The sequence below is a fragment of the Populus trichocarpa genome, chromosome 2 (assembly GCF_000002775.5).
Source record: "Populus trichocarpa isolate Nisqually-1 chromosome 2, P.trichocarpa_v4.1, whole genome shotgun sequence".
NCBI lineage: Eukaryota > Viridiplantae > Streptophyta > Magnoliopsida > Malpighiales > Salicaceae > Populus > Populus trichocarpa.
The window spans coordinates 21,948,313-21,970,548 of NC_037286.2; the positions used below are offsets into that span (position 1 = coordinate 21,948,313).

General features: G+C 31.6%; 1 protein-coding gene and 1 pseudogene across 1 annotated transcript; both read right to left on the reverse strand.

The window, feature by feature from the left end:
• Nucleotides 1-1,875: 1,875 nt before the first annotated feature.
• LOC127904989 (50S ribosomal protein L6, chloroplastic-like) lies at nucleotides 1,876-7,784 on the reverse strand. Its single transcript, XM_052450401.1, is given in 5 exon segments — nucleotides 1,876-2,451; nucleotides 2,453-2,476; nucleotides 2,478-2,529; nucleotides 3,785-4,093; nucleotides 7,720-7,784. Coding segments are annotated over 5 exon segments (711 nt in total). The 3' UTR covers nucleotides 1,876-2,190.
• A 4,613-nt stretch (nucleotides 7,785-12,397) lies between these two features.
• LOC18103736 (50S ribosomal protein L6, chloroplastic-like) lies at nucleotides 12,398-21,129 on the reverse strand (annotated as a pseudogene).
• Between the last annotated feature and the right edge of the window lie 1,107 nt (nucleotides 21,130-22,236).

Genomic DNA, 22,236 nt, shown 5'->3' on the forward strand with positions numbered 1-22,236 from the left:
ATATAATTTTGCTTTCTGCAATTCACTTCCAATTATTTTTTTTGAAAAACGTTTTTATGATCTTTTGTCTAACAATTGTACGTTATGCTAAATTAAGAATCAAAAGAAATTTATTTAGGAAATTAATGCATATCATAACATAAATAGTCGTCATCAATCACAAAATTAAATTTTATGAAATTAAATTTAAGATCAAAATACAAAAATCTTAAAACAACAGGTTTAAAAATTACGAAAATTGACACTTTAAAAATCAAATTAAAGTTTTTCCTGCCTTATCAAGAGTGAAAATGAAAAAGGTTTTTTTTTTTTTTTTGTTAAATATTGTACTTGTTATTTCAGTTTTTTTCAACTATAACCTGAATTTCAATTTTACAATATTGATTTTTAATTTAAAAATAAGGCATTCTTAGACACTTTAAATACACAATAGCATGTAAAGAAAAACATATCCGAACACATAAAATGATGCAAATATAACTTGCAATGATAAAAATAACAAAGAAAAAAAATATTCGATGACTAAAATGAAAAAAAAAGCAATATTCCTTAAGTACCATTAGAAAATTGAAAAACATTAACGGAATACTTCGATGGTGAATAAATACAATTTCATCGACTATTTGCATTGCCGATGGAGTTATCGAGAGAAACACATAGTTAGAAATATTTTTATTAGATATTTGCTATCTGTCAACATTACAAATTACTGACGAAAACATTGATAAAATATTAATGCCAAAGAAATAAAATGCACCAACCACATATTCTATCAGTCATTTCATAGATAAATAAAGATACAAACAAATTACAATTTTTTTAATAAATTAACTTAAAATATAAATGGATTACAGAAAGAGTTTGCTTATTTTATTTATCAAAACTTTACAAAAAAAAAACAACAATCAATGCTAACATTGTGGATAGATGTAAATCAATGCCAGCAGATTGGGGTGGCTAACTTTGTGAGAAAATAGAGTGGGCGGCTGCTGGTATCTTTTTAGCAGGAGAAGGAAGAAGAAGATGAAAAAGAATAGGGGAGGAAGTGTCGGTTATAACTTATTTATATTTGTTGATTATAATATTTCGTCAGCAATTCTGTTAGTAATCATGATGTATAAAATTGACAGAATCGTCAATGAATTTTTTTTTATTTTTTATCCCATCAAATATTTTATAAATAATTATTGACAAAACATAATCCAATGTTATTTCTATCAGAAATTACCGACAGAAATTCTCCTTCATAATTTCTTTCAGAAATTAACAATTGTTTTCTCCAATTATTTTTGGTAATGGAATAATAACGTTCATAATGAAAGCTGAGTAAGTGATCAGCAGCTGTAGCATTTTTCATTGTTAGTGGTAATTTTTAAAACATCAATTTTATTTTAATTTCTCACATTGATTATAGAATAATATAATTTCAAATGCTTTATTACATCACTTGCAAATTCTTTTACTCAATGCCTTTTGACCTTTTAATTATTCTTCAGAAAACATGCACATATATTTCTTTAATCAAATATATATAAAAATGAGAAATCATATGAAACATATTTAAAAGAATTCAACATGTGAATATAATAAAAAAGTTGGATTAAATAAATATACTATATCTAATAATTGAAGATTGATTATTAGCATGACAAATAAAACTTCAATTGAATTTAGTATTAGTCATTTGATAACTTTAATTGATCGAACTAATGAAAAAATGTATTTTTATTTTATTAATTATATATAGAAGTTGTTTGTTTTTTTAGATACTGGTACCAAATTCAAACTTAATATTATGTGTATATTTCATCACATAATAAAAAATCAATTAGATAAGTACATTTTATCACATAATATGGATTAAAAAATAATTCATTGCATCAAATTAAGGACTAAAATGAAATTCTCAATGCATCTTTGCTTCTTTTCCACAAATACCCCTAAAACTCTATTACTAAAAGCAATAATTAAAACTTAGCCACATTCCAACCTCAAAGGTCCCATGGTCATAAGACTCATAACCTTAATTGGGACTTGGGAGTTTGGAAATACAACTTGTAATCATTGCAAATAAAAGAGAAGGGGTATAATAGTAATGAGTTACTGTTAGTATAATACATTCCACATTGTTGATGCATACAAATGAGCAAAACCCTGAGACGACAAGATAGAATGAAAGAAATACAGTTATCACTTCTTCTTCCCTGCTTTCCCTTCCTTTAATCTTATAACTTCATTGGCATACCTCACACCCTTACCTTCATATGGTTCAGGGGGTCTCCATCTCCGAATTGAAGCGGCAAACTCACCAATGGAGCACTTGTCATTTCCACTGACAGCAATCCTGGTGTTCTCTTCCACCTTCACTTGTAGGTCACCAGGGGTTGTCATCCTAACTGGATGAGAGAACCCCAGACTTAACACCAAGTCTTTTCCTTCTATGTTTGCACGAATAACCGACACCAACTAGTTGAAGGTCTCTTCTCAAAATCGTTAGATACTCCCACCACCATGTTGTTGGTAAGTGTCCTGTGTGTATCAATTTGCTTAAGGGTTCAAGTAAGGCATAAAAAGAAGACCTTGGCGAACATTTTCCAAGGCAGGTATCGATATTTCTGTATTTAGTTTCTCCTGTCCTTGATGTCCATATCAGTATAAAAAGTTTCTGAGAAAATCCTTAACAGATACTGCCATGAAGATAGGCACTTTGGGTAGAATATCAAACAGCTAGCGGTGTTTATTTTCTCATACAAATCATGCAGCTCTAAACACAAACAAGCAGTATCAATGGTCATGAAACAGGGGCTGCTTGATTTGCATTCAGTTCTGAAATTTCATCTAGTTCCGCATCTAAGGGTTGACACTATTACATTATTGTCAATTGGTACTTCTACAGCAGTTTCTACGTTCAAGCATCCTAAGTGAAAATGCTCTTGTTTCAGAAAACAAAGTCATGAACATTTTGTTGGATCCTATATCTATTACTTTATTTGGCATGATTCACATTGTCATATCTATAAAGGTGGAATTGTCAACACATAATCCATGTCCATAATCAGAGTTAGACCTGAAATGACTACTTCAAAGATCGAAGTTTCCTTACAGAAAAGACGAGACATGTCAAAATCACAGCGAATTATTCCCATCAAAGACTAGGCAATAACCTCAACTAAAAGTAGAATGAAAACCCTCATTAAAAAAGAAGTTAAAATGAAGATAATTGGTGAAATACATTATATATCAATAAAGTCAGCAATTCATATCCAAATTCTTTAACTGTGCACAGTCACGTTAGCATGTATGATTTTGGTCAAATCCTAATACAGCAAGTATAATCTTCCACAGACAGGATGCTTCAGGAACACCAGAACCAGGTCAACAGTGTCAAGTGAGGTTTAGGTTTCAACAGTTCCATCATTATTGAAACAACATAGTTGGCTTGTAAACTACAATTTAGAAGTAATCATCATGGCAGCAAATTCTTTACAAATAAATTTTCTTCTAAAATTATTTATTCTTCTTCTCTCCCAAAATTTGCATGCATGATACAGAGTAGGTAACCTCTCTTAGTCCCTAAATTTGTCAATGTCGCATGCCAGAACTAGTTCAAAACCAGATTGAAGCAGTTTACGCATTCCTAATACAACCTCTGAAGGTCCAAGAATAAAGCGTTTGAAAATGAAATAAGTAGTTAGTCTAATAGAAAGCATCAAGTGCAACAATACTAAAAACAAAGAAATAAAAGGCAATCAAAATATTAGAGCCAAATGATGGAAGACTTTACCTGAAAAGTCCATGCATTTGGTTTGCTATTCTAGTGTCCACAGCCTTTTTGACCTGAAGGATTCCATTCTCGTCCCTCTCAATCTTTACTTCTTGTGGATAATTCCTTGAAAGTCCCCCCAATAGACCCTTTACTTTTAAATTCTGGCCTTCCAATGTGATTGTCACATTAAATGGAACTTGAACTGGTTGCTTCCCTATCCACGACTCCTTACATTCTATAATCTCTCTCGAGAAACCAACACGAGTTACAGGAACACTAGGTGCACAAATTCCGCTTCTTTCGTCCAAAAATACAGATCTCAAATTGCTGATACACCAGAAGAAGAGAAAACTTCAGAATGCTTTTACAAAATATGAACTCATTTTCCCTTCAGTTATGTACGTAACAAACAGATTTCTGAGATACAAGACCGTATCTTACGTACTAGCAATTTATACAAGCATGCAAATAGTTAATATCACCCAATAGCTATGAGCACTACGTTTCTTCTTTTGGCCATTTAAGATACAAAAAGGAAATACCTAGTGGCTACATCATTAATCCAAATCAATAATAACACACTCTCTTATTCTCATACCTCCTCTTTTAATACACATTTATATTCCTAACAGCCTACGAAGCTGAAAATCAGCCAACAAATTTCTCAATCAAGTTACATTTGTACTATTGAATTATATGATTCCATTATGTAGTTCAACAGCAGTATTCCATTGCCATTGAAGACGAACAAGAGCACTCATATAATATGGGAAAGACCACCGATCAACAAAAACCAACCAACAAACTTCAACAGATAACCCCTATTATCCAACAAGTTTCAACACCCAAGATATCATAATCTTTTAGAAAGCACTTAACTTATATTACCAACAATGCAGGTTAGAATGCAATTGCTGCTCTTCATAATCCATAAACCACTACTTTTTATGTCCATATTCGATGCATAACACAAGCCGACTCTTAAATACTTTCGTACTGTGGTCATTTCCCTTCAAATCATTAACATGTTTGCAGATAGCATGCCTAGTTGACTCAAAAACTTGACACTTGACAATGAGACACAAAGTTCAGTCATTACAAAGCTTCCAATTAAGCAAACCCATGTAATAATTTCTAGTTTTAGCCCAACCAAATCATCTATTTCAAGAAATCTTAAATTCTCCTTAAAGAAAACCAGCATTTTGGTTACCAAGAACTACCCATGACACAAAAACGTAATGTGCAAAAAACCCTTTAATAACGTAAGATAGTTGAAAATGATAATAGAGGGTTAGTTTCTTGACCTGGTCTGAAAAGAAAAGTGATTGAAGAAGAAGCCATTGTCAAGAGCTTTCCAGCATCAGTGAGCAACTGTTTCGCTAGTTTTGATAAGAGAGGGAGAAAAGGGCCTCTCCAAAACGACCGTTTATCCAGCTATTCTTCAGAATGGCGAAATTACCATTTCTATGGAGATTGAAATCTTTGCTATCGTTCCTTTTCTTGTCTGGACATTTCTACCCCGATCCTAGTGCTCGGCTCTAACGGCTTACTAGGTAGCATTTGATTGTTATCGTAAACAGATAAAAAAAAAAGATAATAAAGATAAAAATATATTTAATTAAAATAAAAAATTATATTTATGAATAATTTTATAGTGAGTTTTTATAATTTTAAAGTAGAAGGTAGAAAAAGAAAATGTTGAGATATTATTTTTTTATTTTTAAAATATATTTATGAAAAACTCTCAATTCTAAAATTGTTCAAAAATATATAACGATTCAAATAATAATTATTATAATTTTTAAAACTAACTTGAAGGTTGATCTAAGATGAGATCCAAGTCGTGAGCCGAAAAGATTAACATCAGAATAAAAATGGTTGTTATTATAATTTTAAAATTTCAATCGAGGGTCGATTTAGGGTAAAGGGGGTCATAGGTTGGGTTGACCGTTGACCTTTGTTAACTCAGGTCAATAAAAAGATAAAATTAGTTATTATCATAGATTTAAAATCTGAATCGGGAGTCGACCTGAGGCAAGACCTGAGTTATAGATCGGAAGGGACAACATAATAGTTAAAATGATTATTATTATAGTTTTAAAACCCGACTATGAGGTCGACCCGAGTCACGGGTCAAAAAGATCAACCCGGGTTGACCCGAGTTAATATAAAAATAAAAGTGGTATAGTTTTAAAACCTGACTCTTGGGTCGACCCAATGATAGGTCGTGAGGGTCAACTCAAGTTAATGTAAGGATAAAAATAATTGTTATCATAATTTTTAAACCCAATTTAGATATCGACTCGAGATGAACTACCATAAATCCCGTGATAGATTTAATTAGTCATTAAATTAACTTCTAACTTAATATATATATTAAGTTAGAAGTTAATTTAATGACTAATTAAATGATCATGATTATTCTTTCCTATTAACAATTAAAAACTCAGCCACCTCAAGAGAGTTTAAGTAAATATACAACCATTTTTAAGAACTAACCTAATAACTTTACTTCTAGGCTGACTAAGTTTCTAGCCATAAAAAAACTAGTTACATGAAAATCCTATTCAGAAAAAAATTCGTTGATGTTCTTAATATTCCATACAGATCGTAGCATAAATTTTTAAATAGATATAATTTTGCTTTCTGCAATTCACTTCCAATTATTTTTTTTGAAAAACGTTTTTATGATCTTTTGTCTAACAATTATACGTTATGCTAAATTAAGAATCAAAAGAAATTTATTTAGGAAATTAATGCACATCATAACATAAATAGTCGTCATCAATCACAAAATTAAATTTTATGAAATTAAATTTAAGATCAAAATACAAAAATCTTAAACCAACAGGTATAAAAATTACAAAAATTGACACTGTAAAAATCAAATTAAAGTTTTTCCTGCCTTATCAAGAGTAAAAATGAAAAGTTTTTTTTTTTGTTAAATATTGTACTTGTTATTTCAGTTTTTTTCAACTATAACCTGAATTTTAATTTTACAATTTCTAATTTAAAAACAAGACATTCTTAGACACTTTAAATACACAATAGCATGTAAAGAAAAACATATCCAATACATAAAAGGGTGCAAATATAACTTGCAATGATAAAAATAACAAAGAAACAAAATGTTCGATGACTAAAATTAAAAAAAAGCAACATTCCTTAAGTACCATTAGAAAATTGAAAAACACCAACGGAATACTTCGTTGGTGAGTAAACACCATTTCATCGGCTATTTACATTGCCGATGTAGTTACTGAAAGAAACACATCATTAGAAATGTTTTTGTTAAAAATTTGCTTTTTGTCGACATTACAAATTACTGACGAAAATATCGATGAAATATTGGTGCCAAAGAAATAAAATGCACCAACTATATTCTATCAGTCATTTCATTGATAAATAAAGATACAAACAAACTATAAATTTTTTAATAAATTAACTTAAAACATAAATGAATTACAAAAAATGAATGAATTTGCTTATTTTGTTTATCGAAAACTTTACAAAAAAATTCAACAGCTAATATTGTGGATATATGTAAATCAATGCCAGCATATTGGGGTGGCTAACTTTGTGAGAAAGTAGAGCGGGGGCTGCTTGTATCTTTTTAGTAGGGGTGAGCAAAAAAACCGAGAAACCGAGTAAACTGAGTAAACCGAGAAAAAAAACAACCAAAAAAACCGAACCGAAAAAAAAACCGAGTAAATCGATTATTTTTTTTGTTAAAATTTTCGGTTGGGTTTGGTTTCGGTTTACAAAACCGGAAACAGGCAAAACCCCAACCGAACCGAACCGGTTCGGTTTAAGGGGTACTATAAATACGAAAAAAAAAACACTTTCTCATTTCTAAAACCTAATTAACCCTAGATTCTCTCCTCTCCAGCGACTCCTTGCAGCCGCTCCCTCAATCCTCACAGCCGCACTTCACAATCCACACTCTCACTCACTCTGTAACAAAATCAAGTAAATCCATCTTCGATTCTTCATCCATATCTCTCTCTGGCTCTCCCATACCATCTTCATCTTCAAAACAAACAACCTAGCCAGTCAGCCACATCCCTCTCCCACACGGCCACAAGTCGCACGATACACACACACCACTCCAGAGTCCAAATCTAGCAAACCAGTCCCTCCCTCTTTCACATCCAAACTTGAATCGCGTCCCAACTCACACCAGGTATGATTTTTTTTTCTATCAATCTCTGCTTTTTTTATTTGTTTTACATATGCTTTGTGATTCTGTGTATTTTTTGGTATATCGTTACAAAAAAATCAATGTTTGAGCATTCTGTGTATTTTTTTGTTGATTTTTATAACTATGCCATTTTTCCTATTATTTTTTCAAATTGTGCTACCTTGTCATTTTTTCTTGCTGTGTGATGAAAAAAACAAACTCTGTGTTTGAAGGGAAAACATGATCAACCTGTGGGCTAGTTTGAGACCATAAAGTCTGTTCTGTTGCTGCCTCAAGTTGCCTTTCACACCCGAAATTAAATCGTGTCCTAACTCGCACAGGTATGATTTCTTTTTTCTGTCAATCTCTGTTTTTATTTTTTTCCTTTTTATTTAGTTTCTTGGTTCTTTTAGTTTGTTTTTATATTTTGTTTCCCTGTTCTTTGTCAATCATTTTAGGTTGTTTGTTGCTGCAGTGTGTTACTCTGTTTTATGTGTATTTATTATTTTTTTCTTCTTCAAAATTAGGGTGTATTAGTATCTGGGAGTTGCATAATATTTTTCTTTTGTTGCTGTTTCCTAATTGTTTGTTGATTTCTCATCATATGTCTCTTCACAGTATTGAAATTGCTATTGGATTTTTCTGGTTGCCATCTTTGTTATTTTTTAAGGTAGATGCTATTTTCTTCATGCTGTTGTTTACAGTTCAAGTTCTGGAAAAGCATTGTGTGATTTCCTCTTTCATTTTGATATTGGTTGGAAGGAAAAGATATAGATGTTGTGAAATTGGTTATGTTTGGCAGCATGTTTCATTATGCACAGACATTGTTAGGATTGTCTTCAAAACTGGTTTCTATGACTAAGAATTTGTTGCTTTTATAATATAGGATGTAAATTTGTTCTTATTGCATCTTGAAATAGACTGTTAATCAGAATTTCAAGGACAATTTGATGGTTGGCAGATGGCAGTGAACTTAGGATTGGTTGGCAGTGAACTTAAGCTTGGCAGATGTTTTGGCTGATATTACTTTCCATTTTGTTTTTTTTTTGTTTGCCTGACATTTAAGTTTTTATTAGTTTGATAATTTCTTTGAATTTTAGTACATTTAAGTCTATTATAAATTATAAAATTGGTTGCATCATGGATCAATTTCAACTGATATTAGAAGCTTGATAAATGATCTTGAAACCTACGAAAACCTTGAGTCAGGTAAATTTTTTTTAATAAACTTGCACCTATTATTTTGTAATTTATTAATTAAATTTTTTGCAATCATCTAACATGTCTACTTTTTTATTTTGTAGAATTTGGTGGAAAGTTACATTTAGTAACGGATGATAATTAGTTCAAAAGTTACTATGATGGTAAAAAACTACTTTTTATTTTTACATATTCTAATTTATTTTATCATGTTATAATTTTAGATCTTGATTTTCAGGTTTTGATGTCAATGGTATTACGGAATCAAAGTGCAATGTTCTTGTCATCTTGATGTGCTTTTTGATTGGGATGATGTGCACAATGAAGATTTATATTTTTTGCATGAAGTGTTTTATTTTTTATGGTAATGTTATTTGTTGTTTTTTTTAAGCTTTTTTGAAGGCAATGCTTTGTAATTTAAATTTTAATTTGGTGTGTGTGTTATTTAAACTTTGATGCATGAGGAGTCCAAACTCCAAAACACAAATATTAGAAAGACTTGCAACAATTAAACACAATATTAGCACTAATAATTTAATATATATAAATATTTAGTGACAAAAAATATTAAATATATTATAGAATTTTGTAACAAAATTAGATAATATTTACATTAATTCCAAGCCTATTAGAAAGCTCATCAGAAAACCCATTAGAAAGCCCAAAAAGGCCCAAAAAATCATAATACAGGTTTTCCGGTTTTTCTGTTAAAAAAACCGAACCGAACCGAACCGAAACCGGTCGGTTCGAACCGGTTTCGGTTCGGTTTCAGTTTGCATTTTTAAGTTTTTTAAATTTTGATTTTGGTTAGTTTTTTAGTTAAAAACCGAACCGAACCGGTTTTGCTCACCCCTGCTTTTTAGCAGGGGAAGGAAGAAGAAGGTGAAGAAGAATAGGGGAGGAACTGTTGTTAAATAATATTTATCTAGTTTTATTTATTAAGGGTAGAATATTATTTTCAGTTTAACCTATATATAATTTCTTTGTATTTAGGTTAACTTAAGCATTCATAATATACAGATTATTCAGAATTCTAGCCTCCTTTTTATGTTTGATCTGAATTATTTTAACATGGTATCAGAGCCTGGTTGGTCGAACCCTTGTCTTGCTAATTTTATGGAACTCACTGTCTATGTAGAAATCATGTTCACCAATGTCAGAGCCACTGCTGGTATCAAAATTGTTATCATCATCCACTTTATTCCCTGTAGGATGTTCCAGCACACTCAATGCATTCCTTTGAAGCTTAACTTCAGATCCATTTTTCAAAACATCAGACATGGGTTGTTTGACCTATTAAAAGATGGAGGATGAAGATCAAGTTTTGTGCTTTCGGCTGAAGAATTAATATCTGAACCTTTATTTTGGATTCTTCAGCTTCTGCAATTTGATATTTCTGTTCTGTCTCTGTAATTGTTTTAGTATTTCATCTTCTCTTCAGTTTCTGCAATTTGGTATTTGCGTTCAGTTTCTGTAATGTTTTTTGGAGTGATATTTTGTCTTACGCTTCTGCAAAATCTGGTATTTCGACATTCCTTCAGTTTCTGCAATTTGGTATTTCTGTTCTGTCTCTGCAATTGTTTTGGTATTTCTTCTTCTCTTCAGTTTCTGCAATTTGGTATTTGCGTTCAGTTTCTGTAATGTGTTTTGGAGTGATATTTTGTCTTCCGCTTCTACAAAATCTGGTATTTCGACATTCCTTCAGCTTCTGCAATTTGGTATTTCTGTTTTGTCTCTGTAATTGTTTTGGTATTTCGTCTTCTCTTCAGTTTCTGCAATTTGGTATTTGTGTTCAGTTTCTGCAATGTTTTTTGGAGTGATATTTTGTCTTTCGCTTCTGCAAAATCTGGTATTTCGACTTTCTTTCAGCTTCTGCAATTTCGTATTTATGTTCTGTCTCTGCAATTGTTTTGCTTCTGCCATGACATCTACTACCAAATAGATTATTTGGTTACGTTGGTTACTTGCTGATATGAGAGTTTTCTTTTCTCATCCTACTCGTATGTATTGTGACAACTAGAGTTCTATTCAGATCGCTCATAACTTGGTTTTTCATGAGCGAACTAAGCACATTGAGATTGATTGTCATCTTACTCGTCATCATCTCAAGCATGACATCATTACTTTGCCTTTGGTTCCTTCTTCCTTGCAGATTGCAGATTTCTTTACCAATGCGTATTTCATCTCTCGTTTTTGTTTTCTAGTTGGCAAACTCTCGATGCTTGTAGCTGTCGCATCATGAGTTTGAGGGGAGATGTTAAATAATAATTATCTAGTCTTATTTATTAAGGGTAGAATATTATTTTCAGTTTAACCTATATATAATTCCTTTGTATTTAGGTTAACTTAAGCATTCATAATATACAGATTATTCAGAATTCTAGCCTCCCTTTTATGTTTGATCTGAATTACTTTAACAACTGTCACTTATAACTTATTTATATTTGTTGCTTATAATATTTCGTCAACAATTCTGTTAGTAATCCTGATATATAAAATAAACAGAATTGCCAATGAATTTTTTATTTTTTATCCCATTAAATATTTTATTAATAATTATTAACAAAACATAATCCGATGTTATTTCTATCAGAAATTACTGGCATAAATTTTTCATCGTAATTTCTTTCAGAAATTAACAATTGTTTTCTCCAATTATTTTTGGTAATGGAATAACAATGTTCATATGATCAGCAGCTGTAGCATTTTTCATTGTTAGTGATAATTTTTAAAACATCAATTTTATTTTAATTTCTCACATTGATTATAGAATAATTTATGTATCAAGATATAATTTCAAATGCTTTACATCACTTGCAAATTCTTTTACTCAATGCCTTTTGACCTTTTATTCTTCAGAAAACATGCATATATATTTCTTTAATCAAATATAAAAATAAGAAATCATATGAAACATATTTAAAAGAATTCAACATGTGAATATAATAAAAAAGTTGGATTAAATAAATATACCATATCTAATAATTGAAGATTGATTATTAGCATGACAAATAAAACTTCAATTGAATTTAGTATTAGTAATTTGATAGCTTTAATTGATCGAACTAATGAAAAAATGTATTTCTATTTTATTAATTATATATAGAAGTTGTTTGTTTTTTAGATACTGGTACCAAATTCAAACTTAATATTATGTGTATATTTCATCACATAATAAAAAATCAATTAGATAAGTACATTTTATCACATAATATGGATTAAAAATTAATTCATTGCATCAAATTAAGGACTAAAATGAAATTCTCAATGCATCTTTGCTTCTTTTCCACAAATACCCCTAAAACTCTATTACTAAAAGCAATAATCAAAACTTAGCTACATTCCAACCTCAAAGGTCCCATGGTCATAAGACTCATAACCTTAATTGGGACTTGGGAGTTTGGAAATACAACTTGTAATCATTGCAAATAAAAGAGAAGGGGTATAATAGTAATGAGTTGCTGTTAGTATAATACATTCCACATTGTTGATGCATACAAATGAGCAAAACCCTGAGACGACAAGATAGAATGAAAGAAATACAGTTATCACTTCTTCTTCTCTGCTTTCCCTTCCTTTAATCTTATAACTTCATTGGCATACCTCACACCCTTACCTTTATATGGTTCAGGGGGTCTCCATCTCAAAGCAGCAAACTCACCAATGGAGCACTTGTCATTTCCACTGACAACAATCCTGGTGTTCTCTTCCACCTTCACTTGTAGGTCACCAGGGGTTGACATCCTAACTGGATGAGAGAACCCCAGACTTAACACCAAGTCTTTTCCTTCTATGTTTGCACGATAACCGACACCAACTAGTTGAAGGTCTCTTCTCAAAACCGTTAGATACTCCCACCGCCATGTTGTTGGTAAGTGTCCTGTGTGTATCAATTTGCTTAAGGTTCAATCCGACCGTTGGATCGCGCTCAAAGTTTTACAGAAGTTTTCGGAGGCCGTTTTCCTTGTATTACCTACGGAATCCTTACTCGTTGAAGAGGATGCCTTGTGGAGCCAGACCGGAATAACAGCTGAAAAGGGCCATAAATTTTGATACTCCCACCGCCATGTTGTTGGTAAGTGTCCTGTGTGTATCAATTTGCTTAAGGTTCAAGTAAGGCATAAAAAGAAGGCCTTAGCGAACATTTTCCAAGGCAGGTATCAATATTTCTGTATTTAGTTTCTCCTGTCCTTGATGTCCATATCAGTATAAATAGTTTCTGAGAAAATCCTTAACAGATACTGCCATGAAGATAGGCACTTTGGGTAGAATATCAAACAGCTAGCGGTGTTTATTTTCTCATACAAATCATGCAGCTCTAAACACAAACAAGCAGTATCAATGGTCATGAAACAGGGGCTGCTTGATTTGCATTCAGTTCTGAAATTTCACCAACTTCCACATCTAAGGGTTGACACTATTACATTATTGTCAATTGGTACTTCTACAGCAGTTTCTACGTTCAAGCATCCTAAGTGAAAATGCTCTTGTTTCAGAAAACAAAGTCATGAACATTTTGTTGGATCCTATATCTATTACTTTATTTGGCATGATTCACATTGTCATATCTATAAAGGTGGAATTGTCAACACATAATCCATGTCCATAATCAGTGTTAGACCTGAAATGACTACTTCAAAGATCGAAGTTTCCTTACAGAAAAGACGGGACATGTCAAAATCACAGCGAATTATTCCCATCAAAGACTAGGCAATAACCTCAACTAAAAGTAGAATGAAAACCCTCATTAAAAAAGAAGTTAAAATGAAGATAATTGGTGAAATACATTATATATCAATAAAGTCAGCAATTCATATCCAAATTCTTTAACTGTGCACAGTCACGTTAGCATGTATGATTTTGGTCAAATCCTAATACAGCAAGTATAATCTTCCACAGACAGGATGCTTCAGGAACACCAGAACCAGGTCAACAGTGTCAAGTGAGGTTTAGGTTTCAACAGTTCCATCATTATTGAAACAACATAGTTGGCTTGTAAACTACAATTTAGAAGTAATCATCATGGCAGCAAATTCTTTACAAATAAATTTTCTTCTAAAATTATTTATTCTTCTTCTCTCCCAAAATTTGCATGCATGATACAGAGTAGGTAACCTCTCTTAGTCCCTAAATTTGTCAATGTCGCATGCCAGAACTAGTTCAAAACCAGATTGAAGCAGTTTTCGCATTCCTAATACAACCTCTGAAGGTCCAAGAATAAAGCGTTTGAAAATGAAATAAGTAGTTAGTCTAATAGAAAGCATCAAGTGCAACAATACTAAAAACAAAGAAATAAAAGGCAATCAAAATATTAGAGCCAAATGATGGAAGACTTTACCTGAAAAGTCCATGCATTTGGTTTGCTATTCTAGTGTCCACAGCCTTTTTTACCTGAAGGATTCCATTCTCGTCCCTCTCAATCTTTACTTCTTGTGGATAATTCCTTGAAAGTCCCCCCAATAGACCCTTTACTTTTAAATTCTGGCCTTCCAATGTGATTGTCACATTAAATGGAACTTGAACTGGTTGCTTCCCTATCCACGACTCCTTACATTCTATAATCTCTCTCGAGAAACCAACACGAGTTACAGGAACACTAGGTGCACAAATTCCGCTTCTTTCGTCCAAAAATACAGATCTCAAATTGCTGATACACCAGAAGAAGAGAAAACTTCAGAATGCTTTTACAAAATATGAACTCATTTTCCCTTCAGTTATGTACGTAACAAACAGATTTCTGAGATACAAGACCGTATCTTACGTACTAGCAATTTATACAAGCATGCAAATAGTTAATATCACCCAATAGCTATGAGCACTACGTTTCTTCTTTTGGCCATTTAAGATACAAAAAGGAAATACCTAGTGGCTACATCATTAATCCAAATCAATAATAACACACTCTCTTATTCTCATACCTCCTCTTTTAATACACATTTATATTCCTAACAGCCTACGAAGCTGAAAATCAGCCAACAAATTTCTCAATCAAGTTACATTTGTACTATTGAATTATATGATTCCATTATGTAGTTCAACAGCAGTATTCCATTGCCATTGAAGACGAACAAGAGCACTCATATAATATGGGAAAGACCACCGATCAACAAAAACCAACCAACAAACTTCAACAGATAACCCCTATTATCCAACAAGTTTCAACACCCAAGATATCATAATCTTTTAGAAAGCACTTAACTTATATTACCAACAATGCAGGTTAGAATGCAATTGCTGCTCTTCATAATCCATAAACCACTACTTTTTATGTCCATATTCGATGCATAACACAAGCCGACTCTTAAATACTTTCGTACTGTGGTCATTTCCCTTCAAATCATTAACATGTTTGCAGATAGCATGCCTAGTTGACTCAAAAACTTGACACTTGACAATGAGACACAAAGTTCAGTCATTACAAAGCTTCCAATTAAGCAAACCCATGTAATAATTTCTAGTTTTAGCCCAACCAAATCATCTATTTCAAGAAATCTTAAATTCTCCTTAAAGAAAACCAGCATTTTGGTTACCAAGAACTACCCATGACACAAAAACGTAATGTGCAAAAAACCCTTTAATAACGTAAGATAGTTGAAAATGATAATAGAGGGTTAGTTTCTTGACCTGGTCTGAAAAGAAAAGTGATTGAAGAAGAAGCCATTGTCAAGAGCTTTCCAGCATCAGTGAGCAACTGTTTCGCTAGTTTTGATAAGAGAGGGAGAAAAGGGCCTCTCCAAAACGACCGTTTATCCAGCTATTCTTCAGAATGGCGAAATTACCATTTCTATGGAGATTGAAATCTTTGCTATCGTTCCTTTTCTTGTCTGGACATTTCTACCCCGATCCTAGTGCTCGGCTCTAACGGCTTACTAGGTAGCATTTGATTGTTATCGTAAACAGATAAAAAAAAAAGATAATAAAGATAAAAATATATTTAATTAAAATAAAAAATTATATTTATGAATAATTTTATAGTGAGTTTTTATAATTTTAAAGTAGAAGGTAGAAAAAGAAAATGTTGAGATATTATTTTTTTATTTTTAAAATATATTTATGAAAAACTCTCAATTCTAAAATTGTTCAAAAATATATAACGATTCAAATAATAATTATTATAATTTTTAAAACTAACTTGAAGGTTGATCTAAGATGAGATCCAAGTCGTGAGCCGAAAAGATTAACATCAGAATAAAAATGGTTGTTATTATAATTTTAAAATTTCAATCGAGGGTCGATTTAGGGTAAAGGGGGTCATAGGTTGGGTTGACCGTTGACCTTTGTTAACTCAGGTCAATAAAAAGATAAAATTAGTTATTATCATAGATTTAAAATCTGAATCGGGAGTCGACCTGAGGCAAGACCTGAGTTATAGATCGGAAGGGACAACATAATAGTTAAAATGATTATTATTATAGTTTTAAAACCCGACTATGAGGTCGACCCGAGTCACGGGTCAAAAAGATCAACCCGGGTTGACCCGAGTTAATATAAAAATAAAAGTGGTATAGTTTTAAAACCTGACTCTTGGGTCGACCCAATGATAGGTCGTGAGGGTCAACTCAAGTTAATGTAAGGATAAAAATAATTGTTATCATAATTTTTAAACCCAATTTAGATATCGACTCGAGATGAACTACCATAAATCCCGTGATAGATTTAATTAGTCATTAAATTAACTTCTAACTTAATATATATATTAAGTTAGAAGTTAATTTAATGACTAATTAAATGATCATGATTATTCTTTCCTATTAACAATTAAAAACTCAGCCACCTCAAGAGAGTTTAAGTAAATATACAACCATTTTTAAGAACTAACCTAATAACTTTACTTCTAGGCTGACTAAGTTTCTAGCCATAAAAAAACTAGTTACATGAAAATCCTATTCAGAAAAAAATTCGTTGATGTTCTTAATATTCCATACAGATCGTAGCATAAATTTTTAAATAGATATAATTTTGCTTTCTGCAATTCACTTCCAATTATTTTTTTTGAAAAACGTTTTTATGATCTTTTGTCTAACAATTATACGTTATGCTAAATTAAGAATCAAAAGAAATTTATTTAGGAAATTAATGCACATCATAACATAAATAGTCGTCATCAATCACAAAATTAAATTTTATGAAATTAAATTTAAGATCAAAATACAAAAATCTTAAACCAACAGGTATAAAAATTACAAAAATTGACACTGTAAAAATCAAATTAAAGTTTTTCCTGCCTTATCAAGAGTAAAAATGAAAAGTTTTTTTTTTTGTTAAATATTGTACTTGTTATTTCAGTTTTTTTCAACTATAACCTGAATTTTAATTTTACAATTTCTAATTTAAAAACAAGACATTCTTAGACACTTTAAATACACAATAGCATGTAAAGAAAAACATATCCAATACATAAAAGGGTGCAAATATAACTTGCAATGATAAAAATAACAAAGAAACAAAATGTTCGATGACTAAAATTAAAAAAAAAGCAACATTCCTTAAGTACCATTAGAAAATTGAAAAACACCAACGGAATACTTCGTTGGTGAGTAAACACCATTTCATCGGCTATTTACATTGCCGATGTAGTTACTGAAAGAAACACATCATTAGAAATGTTTTTGTTAAAAATTTGCTTTTTGTCGACATTACAAATTACTGACGAAAATATCGATGAAATATTGGTGCCAAAGAAATAAAATGCACCAACTATATTCTATCAGTCATTTCATTGATAAATAAAGATACAAACAAACTATAAATTTTTTAATAAATTAACTTAAAACATAAATGAATTACAAAAAATGAATGAATTTGCTTATTTTGTTTATCGAAAACTTTACAAAAAAATTCAACAGCTAATATTGTGGATATATGTAAATCAATGCCAGCATATTGGGGTGGCTAACTTTGTGAGAAAGTAGAGCGGGGGCTGCTTGTATCTTTTTAGTAGGGGTGAGCAAAAAAAACCGAGAAACCGAGTAAACTGAGTAAACCGAGAAAAAAAACAACCAAAAAAACCGAACCGAAAAAAAAACCGAGTAAATCGATTATTTTTTTTGTTAAAATTTTCGGTTGGGTTTGGTTTCGGTTTACAAAACCGGAAACAGGCAAAACCCCAACCGAACCGAACCGGTTCGGTTTAAGGGGTACTATAAATACGAAAAAAAAAACACTTTCTCATTTCTAAAACCTAATTAACCCTAGATTCTCTCCTCTCCAGCGACTCCTTGCAGCCGCTCCCTCAATCCTCACAGCCGCACTTCACAATCCACACTCTCACTCACTCTGTAACAAAATCAAGTAAATCCATCTTCGATTCTTCATCCATATCTCTCTCTGGCTCTCCCATACCATCTTCATCTTCAAAACAAACAACCTAGCCAGTCAGCCACATCCCTCTCCCACACGGCCACAAGTCGCACGATACACACACACCACTCCAGAGTCCAAATCTAGCAAACCAGTCCCTCCCTCTTTCACATCCAAACTTGAATCGCGTCCCAACTCACACCAGGTATGATTTTTTTTTCTATCAATCTCTGCTTTTTTTATTTGTTTTACATATGCTTTGTGATTCTGTGTATTTTTTGGTATATCGTTACAAAAAAATCAATGTTTGAGCATTCTGTGTATTTTTTTGTTGATTTTTATAACTATGCCATTTTTCCTATTATTTTTTCAAATTGTGCTACCTTGTCATTTTTTCTTGCTGTGTGATGAAAAAAACAAACTCTGTGTTTGAAGGGAAAACATGATCAACCTGTGGGCTAGTTTGAGACCATAAAGTCTGTTCTGTTGCTGCCTCAAGTTGCCTTTCACACCCGAAATTAAATCGTGTCCTAACTCGCACAGGTATGATTTCTTTTTTCTGTCAATCTCTGTTTTTATTTTTTTCCTTTTTATTTAGTTTCTTGGTTCTTTTAGTTTGTTTTTATATTTTGTTTCCCTGTTCTTTGTCAATCATTTTAGGTTGTTTGTTGCTGCAGTGTGTTACTCTGTTTTATGTGTATTTATTATTTTTTTCTTCTTCAAAATTAGGGTGTATTAGTATCTGGGAGTTGCATAATATTTTTCTTTTGTTGCTGTTTCCTAATTGTTTGTTGATTTCTCATCATATGTCTCTTCACAGTATTGAAATTGCTATTGGATTTTTCTGGTTGCCATCTTTGTTATTTTTTAAGGTAGATGCTATTTTCTTCATGCTGTTGTTTACAGTTCAAGTTCTGGAAAAGCATTGTGTGATTTCCTCTTTCATTTTGATATTGGTTGGAAGGAAAAGATATAGATGTTGTGAAATTGGTTATGTTTGGCAGCATGTTTCATTATGCACAGACATTGTTAGGATTGTCTTCAAAACTGGTTTCTATGACTAAGAATCTGTTGCTTTTATAATATAGGATGTAAATTTGTTCTTATTGCATCTTGAAATAGACTGTTAATCAGAATTTCAAGGACAATTTGATGGTTGGCAGATGGCAGTGAACTTAGGATTGGTTGGCAGTGAACTTAAGCTTGGCAGATGTTTTGGCTGATATTACTTTCCATTTTGTTTTTTTTTTGTTTGCCTGACATTTAAGTTTTTATTAGTTTGATAATTTCTTTGAATTTTAGTACATTTAAGTCTATTATAAATTATAAAATTGGTTGCATCATGGATCAATTTCAACTGATATTAGAAGCTTGATAAATGATCTTGAAACCTACGAAAACCTTGAGTCAGGTAAATTTTTTTTAATAAACTTGCACCTATTATTTTGTAATTTATTAATTAAATTTTTTGCAATCATCTAACATGTCTACTTTTTTATTTTGTAGAATTTGGTGGAAAGTTACATTTAGTAACGGATGATAATTAGTTCAAAAGTTACTATGATGGTAAAAAACTACTTTTTATTTTTACATATTCTAATTTATTTTATCATGTTATAATTTTAGATCTTGATTTTCAGGTTTTGATGTCAATGGTATTACGGAATCAAAGTGCAATGTTCTTGTCATCTTGATGTGCTTTTTGATTGGGATGATGTGCACAATGAAGATTTATATTTTTTGCATGAAGTGTTTTATTTTTTATGGTAATGTTATTTGTTGTTTTTTTTAAGCTTTTTTGAAGGCAATGCTTTGTAATTTAAATTTTAATTTGGTGTGTGTGTTATTTAAACTTTGATGCATGAGGAGTCCAAACTCCAAAACACAAATATTAGAAAGACTTGCAACAATTAAACACAATATTAGCACTAATAATTTAATATATATAAATATTTAGTGACAAAAAATATTAAATATATTATAGAATTTTGTAACAAAATTAGATAATATTTACATTAATTCCAAGCCTATTAGAAAGCTCATCAGAAAACCCATTAGAAAGCCCAAAAAGGCCCAAAAAATCATAATACAGGTTTTCCGGTTTTTCTGTTAAAAAAACCGAACCGAACCGAACCGAAACCGGTCGGTTCGAACCGGTTTCGGTTCGGTTTCAGTTTGCATTTTTAAGTTTTTTAAATTTTGATTTTGGTTAGTTTTTTAGTTAAAAACCGAACCGAACCGGTTTTGCTCACCCCTGCTTTTTAGCAGGGGAAGGAAGAAGAAGGTGAAGAAGAATAGGGGAGGAACTGTTGTTAAATAATATTTATCTAGTTTTATTTATTAAGGGTAGAATATTATTTTCAGTTTAACCTATATATAATTTCTTTGTATTTAGGTTAACTTAAGCATTCATAATATACAGATTATTCAGAATTCTAGCCTCCTTTTTATGTTTGATCTGAATTATTTTAACATGGTATCAGAGCCTGGTTGGTCGAACCCTTATCTTGCTAATTTTATGGAACTCACTGTCTATGTAGAGATCATGTTCACCAATGTCAGAGCCACTGCTGGTATCAAAATTGTTATCATCATCCACTTTATTCCCTGTAGGATGTTCCAGCACACTCAATGCATTCCTTTGAAGCTTAACTTCAGATCCATTTTTCAAAACATCAGACATGGGTTGTTTGACCTATTAAAAGATGGAGGATGAAGATCAAGTTTTGTGCTTTCGGCTGAAGAATTAATATCTGAACCTTTATTTTGGATTCTTCAGCTTCTGCAATTTGATATTTCTGTTCTGTCTCTGTAATTGTTTTAGTATTTCATCTTCTCTTCAGTTTCTGCAATTTGGTATTTGCGTTCAGTTTCTGTAATGTTTTTTGGAGTGATATTTTGTCTTCCGCTTCTGCAAAATCTAGTATTTCGACATTCCTTCAGTTTCTGCAATTTGGTATTTCTGTTCTGTCTCTGCAATTGTTTTGGTATTTCTTCTTCTCTTCAGTTTCTGCAATTTGGTATTTGCGTTCAGTTTCTGTAATGTTTTTTGGAGTGATATTTTGTCTTCCGCTTCTACAAAATCTGGTATTTCGACATTCCTTCAGCTTCTGCAATTTGGTATTTCTGTTTTGTCTCTGTAATTGTTTTGGTATTTCGTCTTCTCTTCAGTTTCTGCAATTTGGTATTTGTGTTCAGTTTCTGCAATGTTTTTTGGAGTGATATTTTGTCTTTCGCTTCTGCAAAATCTGGTATTTCGACTTTCTTTCAGCTTCTGCAATTTCGTATTTATGTTCTGTCTCTGCAATTGTTTTGCTTCTGCCATGACATCTACTACCAAAGAGATTATTTGGTTACGTTGGTTACTTGCTGATATGAGAGTTTTCTTTTCTCATCCTACTCGTATGTATTGTGACAACTAGAGTTCTATTCAGATCGCTCATAACTTGGTTTTTCATGAGCGAACTAAGCACATTGAGATTGATTGTCATCTTACTCGTCATCATCTCAAGCATGACATCATTACTTTGCCTTTGGTTCCTTCTTCCTTGCAGATTGCAGATTTCTTTACCAATGCGTATTTCATCTCTCGTTTTTGTTTTCTAGTTGGCAAACTCTTGATGCTTGTAGCTGTCGCATCATGAGTTTGAGGGGAGATGTTAAATAATAATTATCTAGTCTTATTTATTAAGGGTAGAATATTATTTTCAGTTTAACCTATATATAATTCCTTTGTATTTAGGTTAACTTAAGCATTCATAATATACAGATTATTCAGAATTCTAGCCTC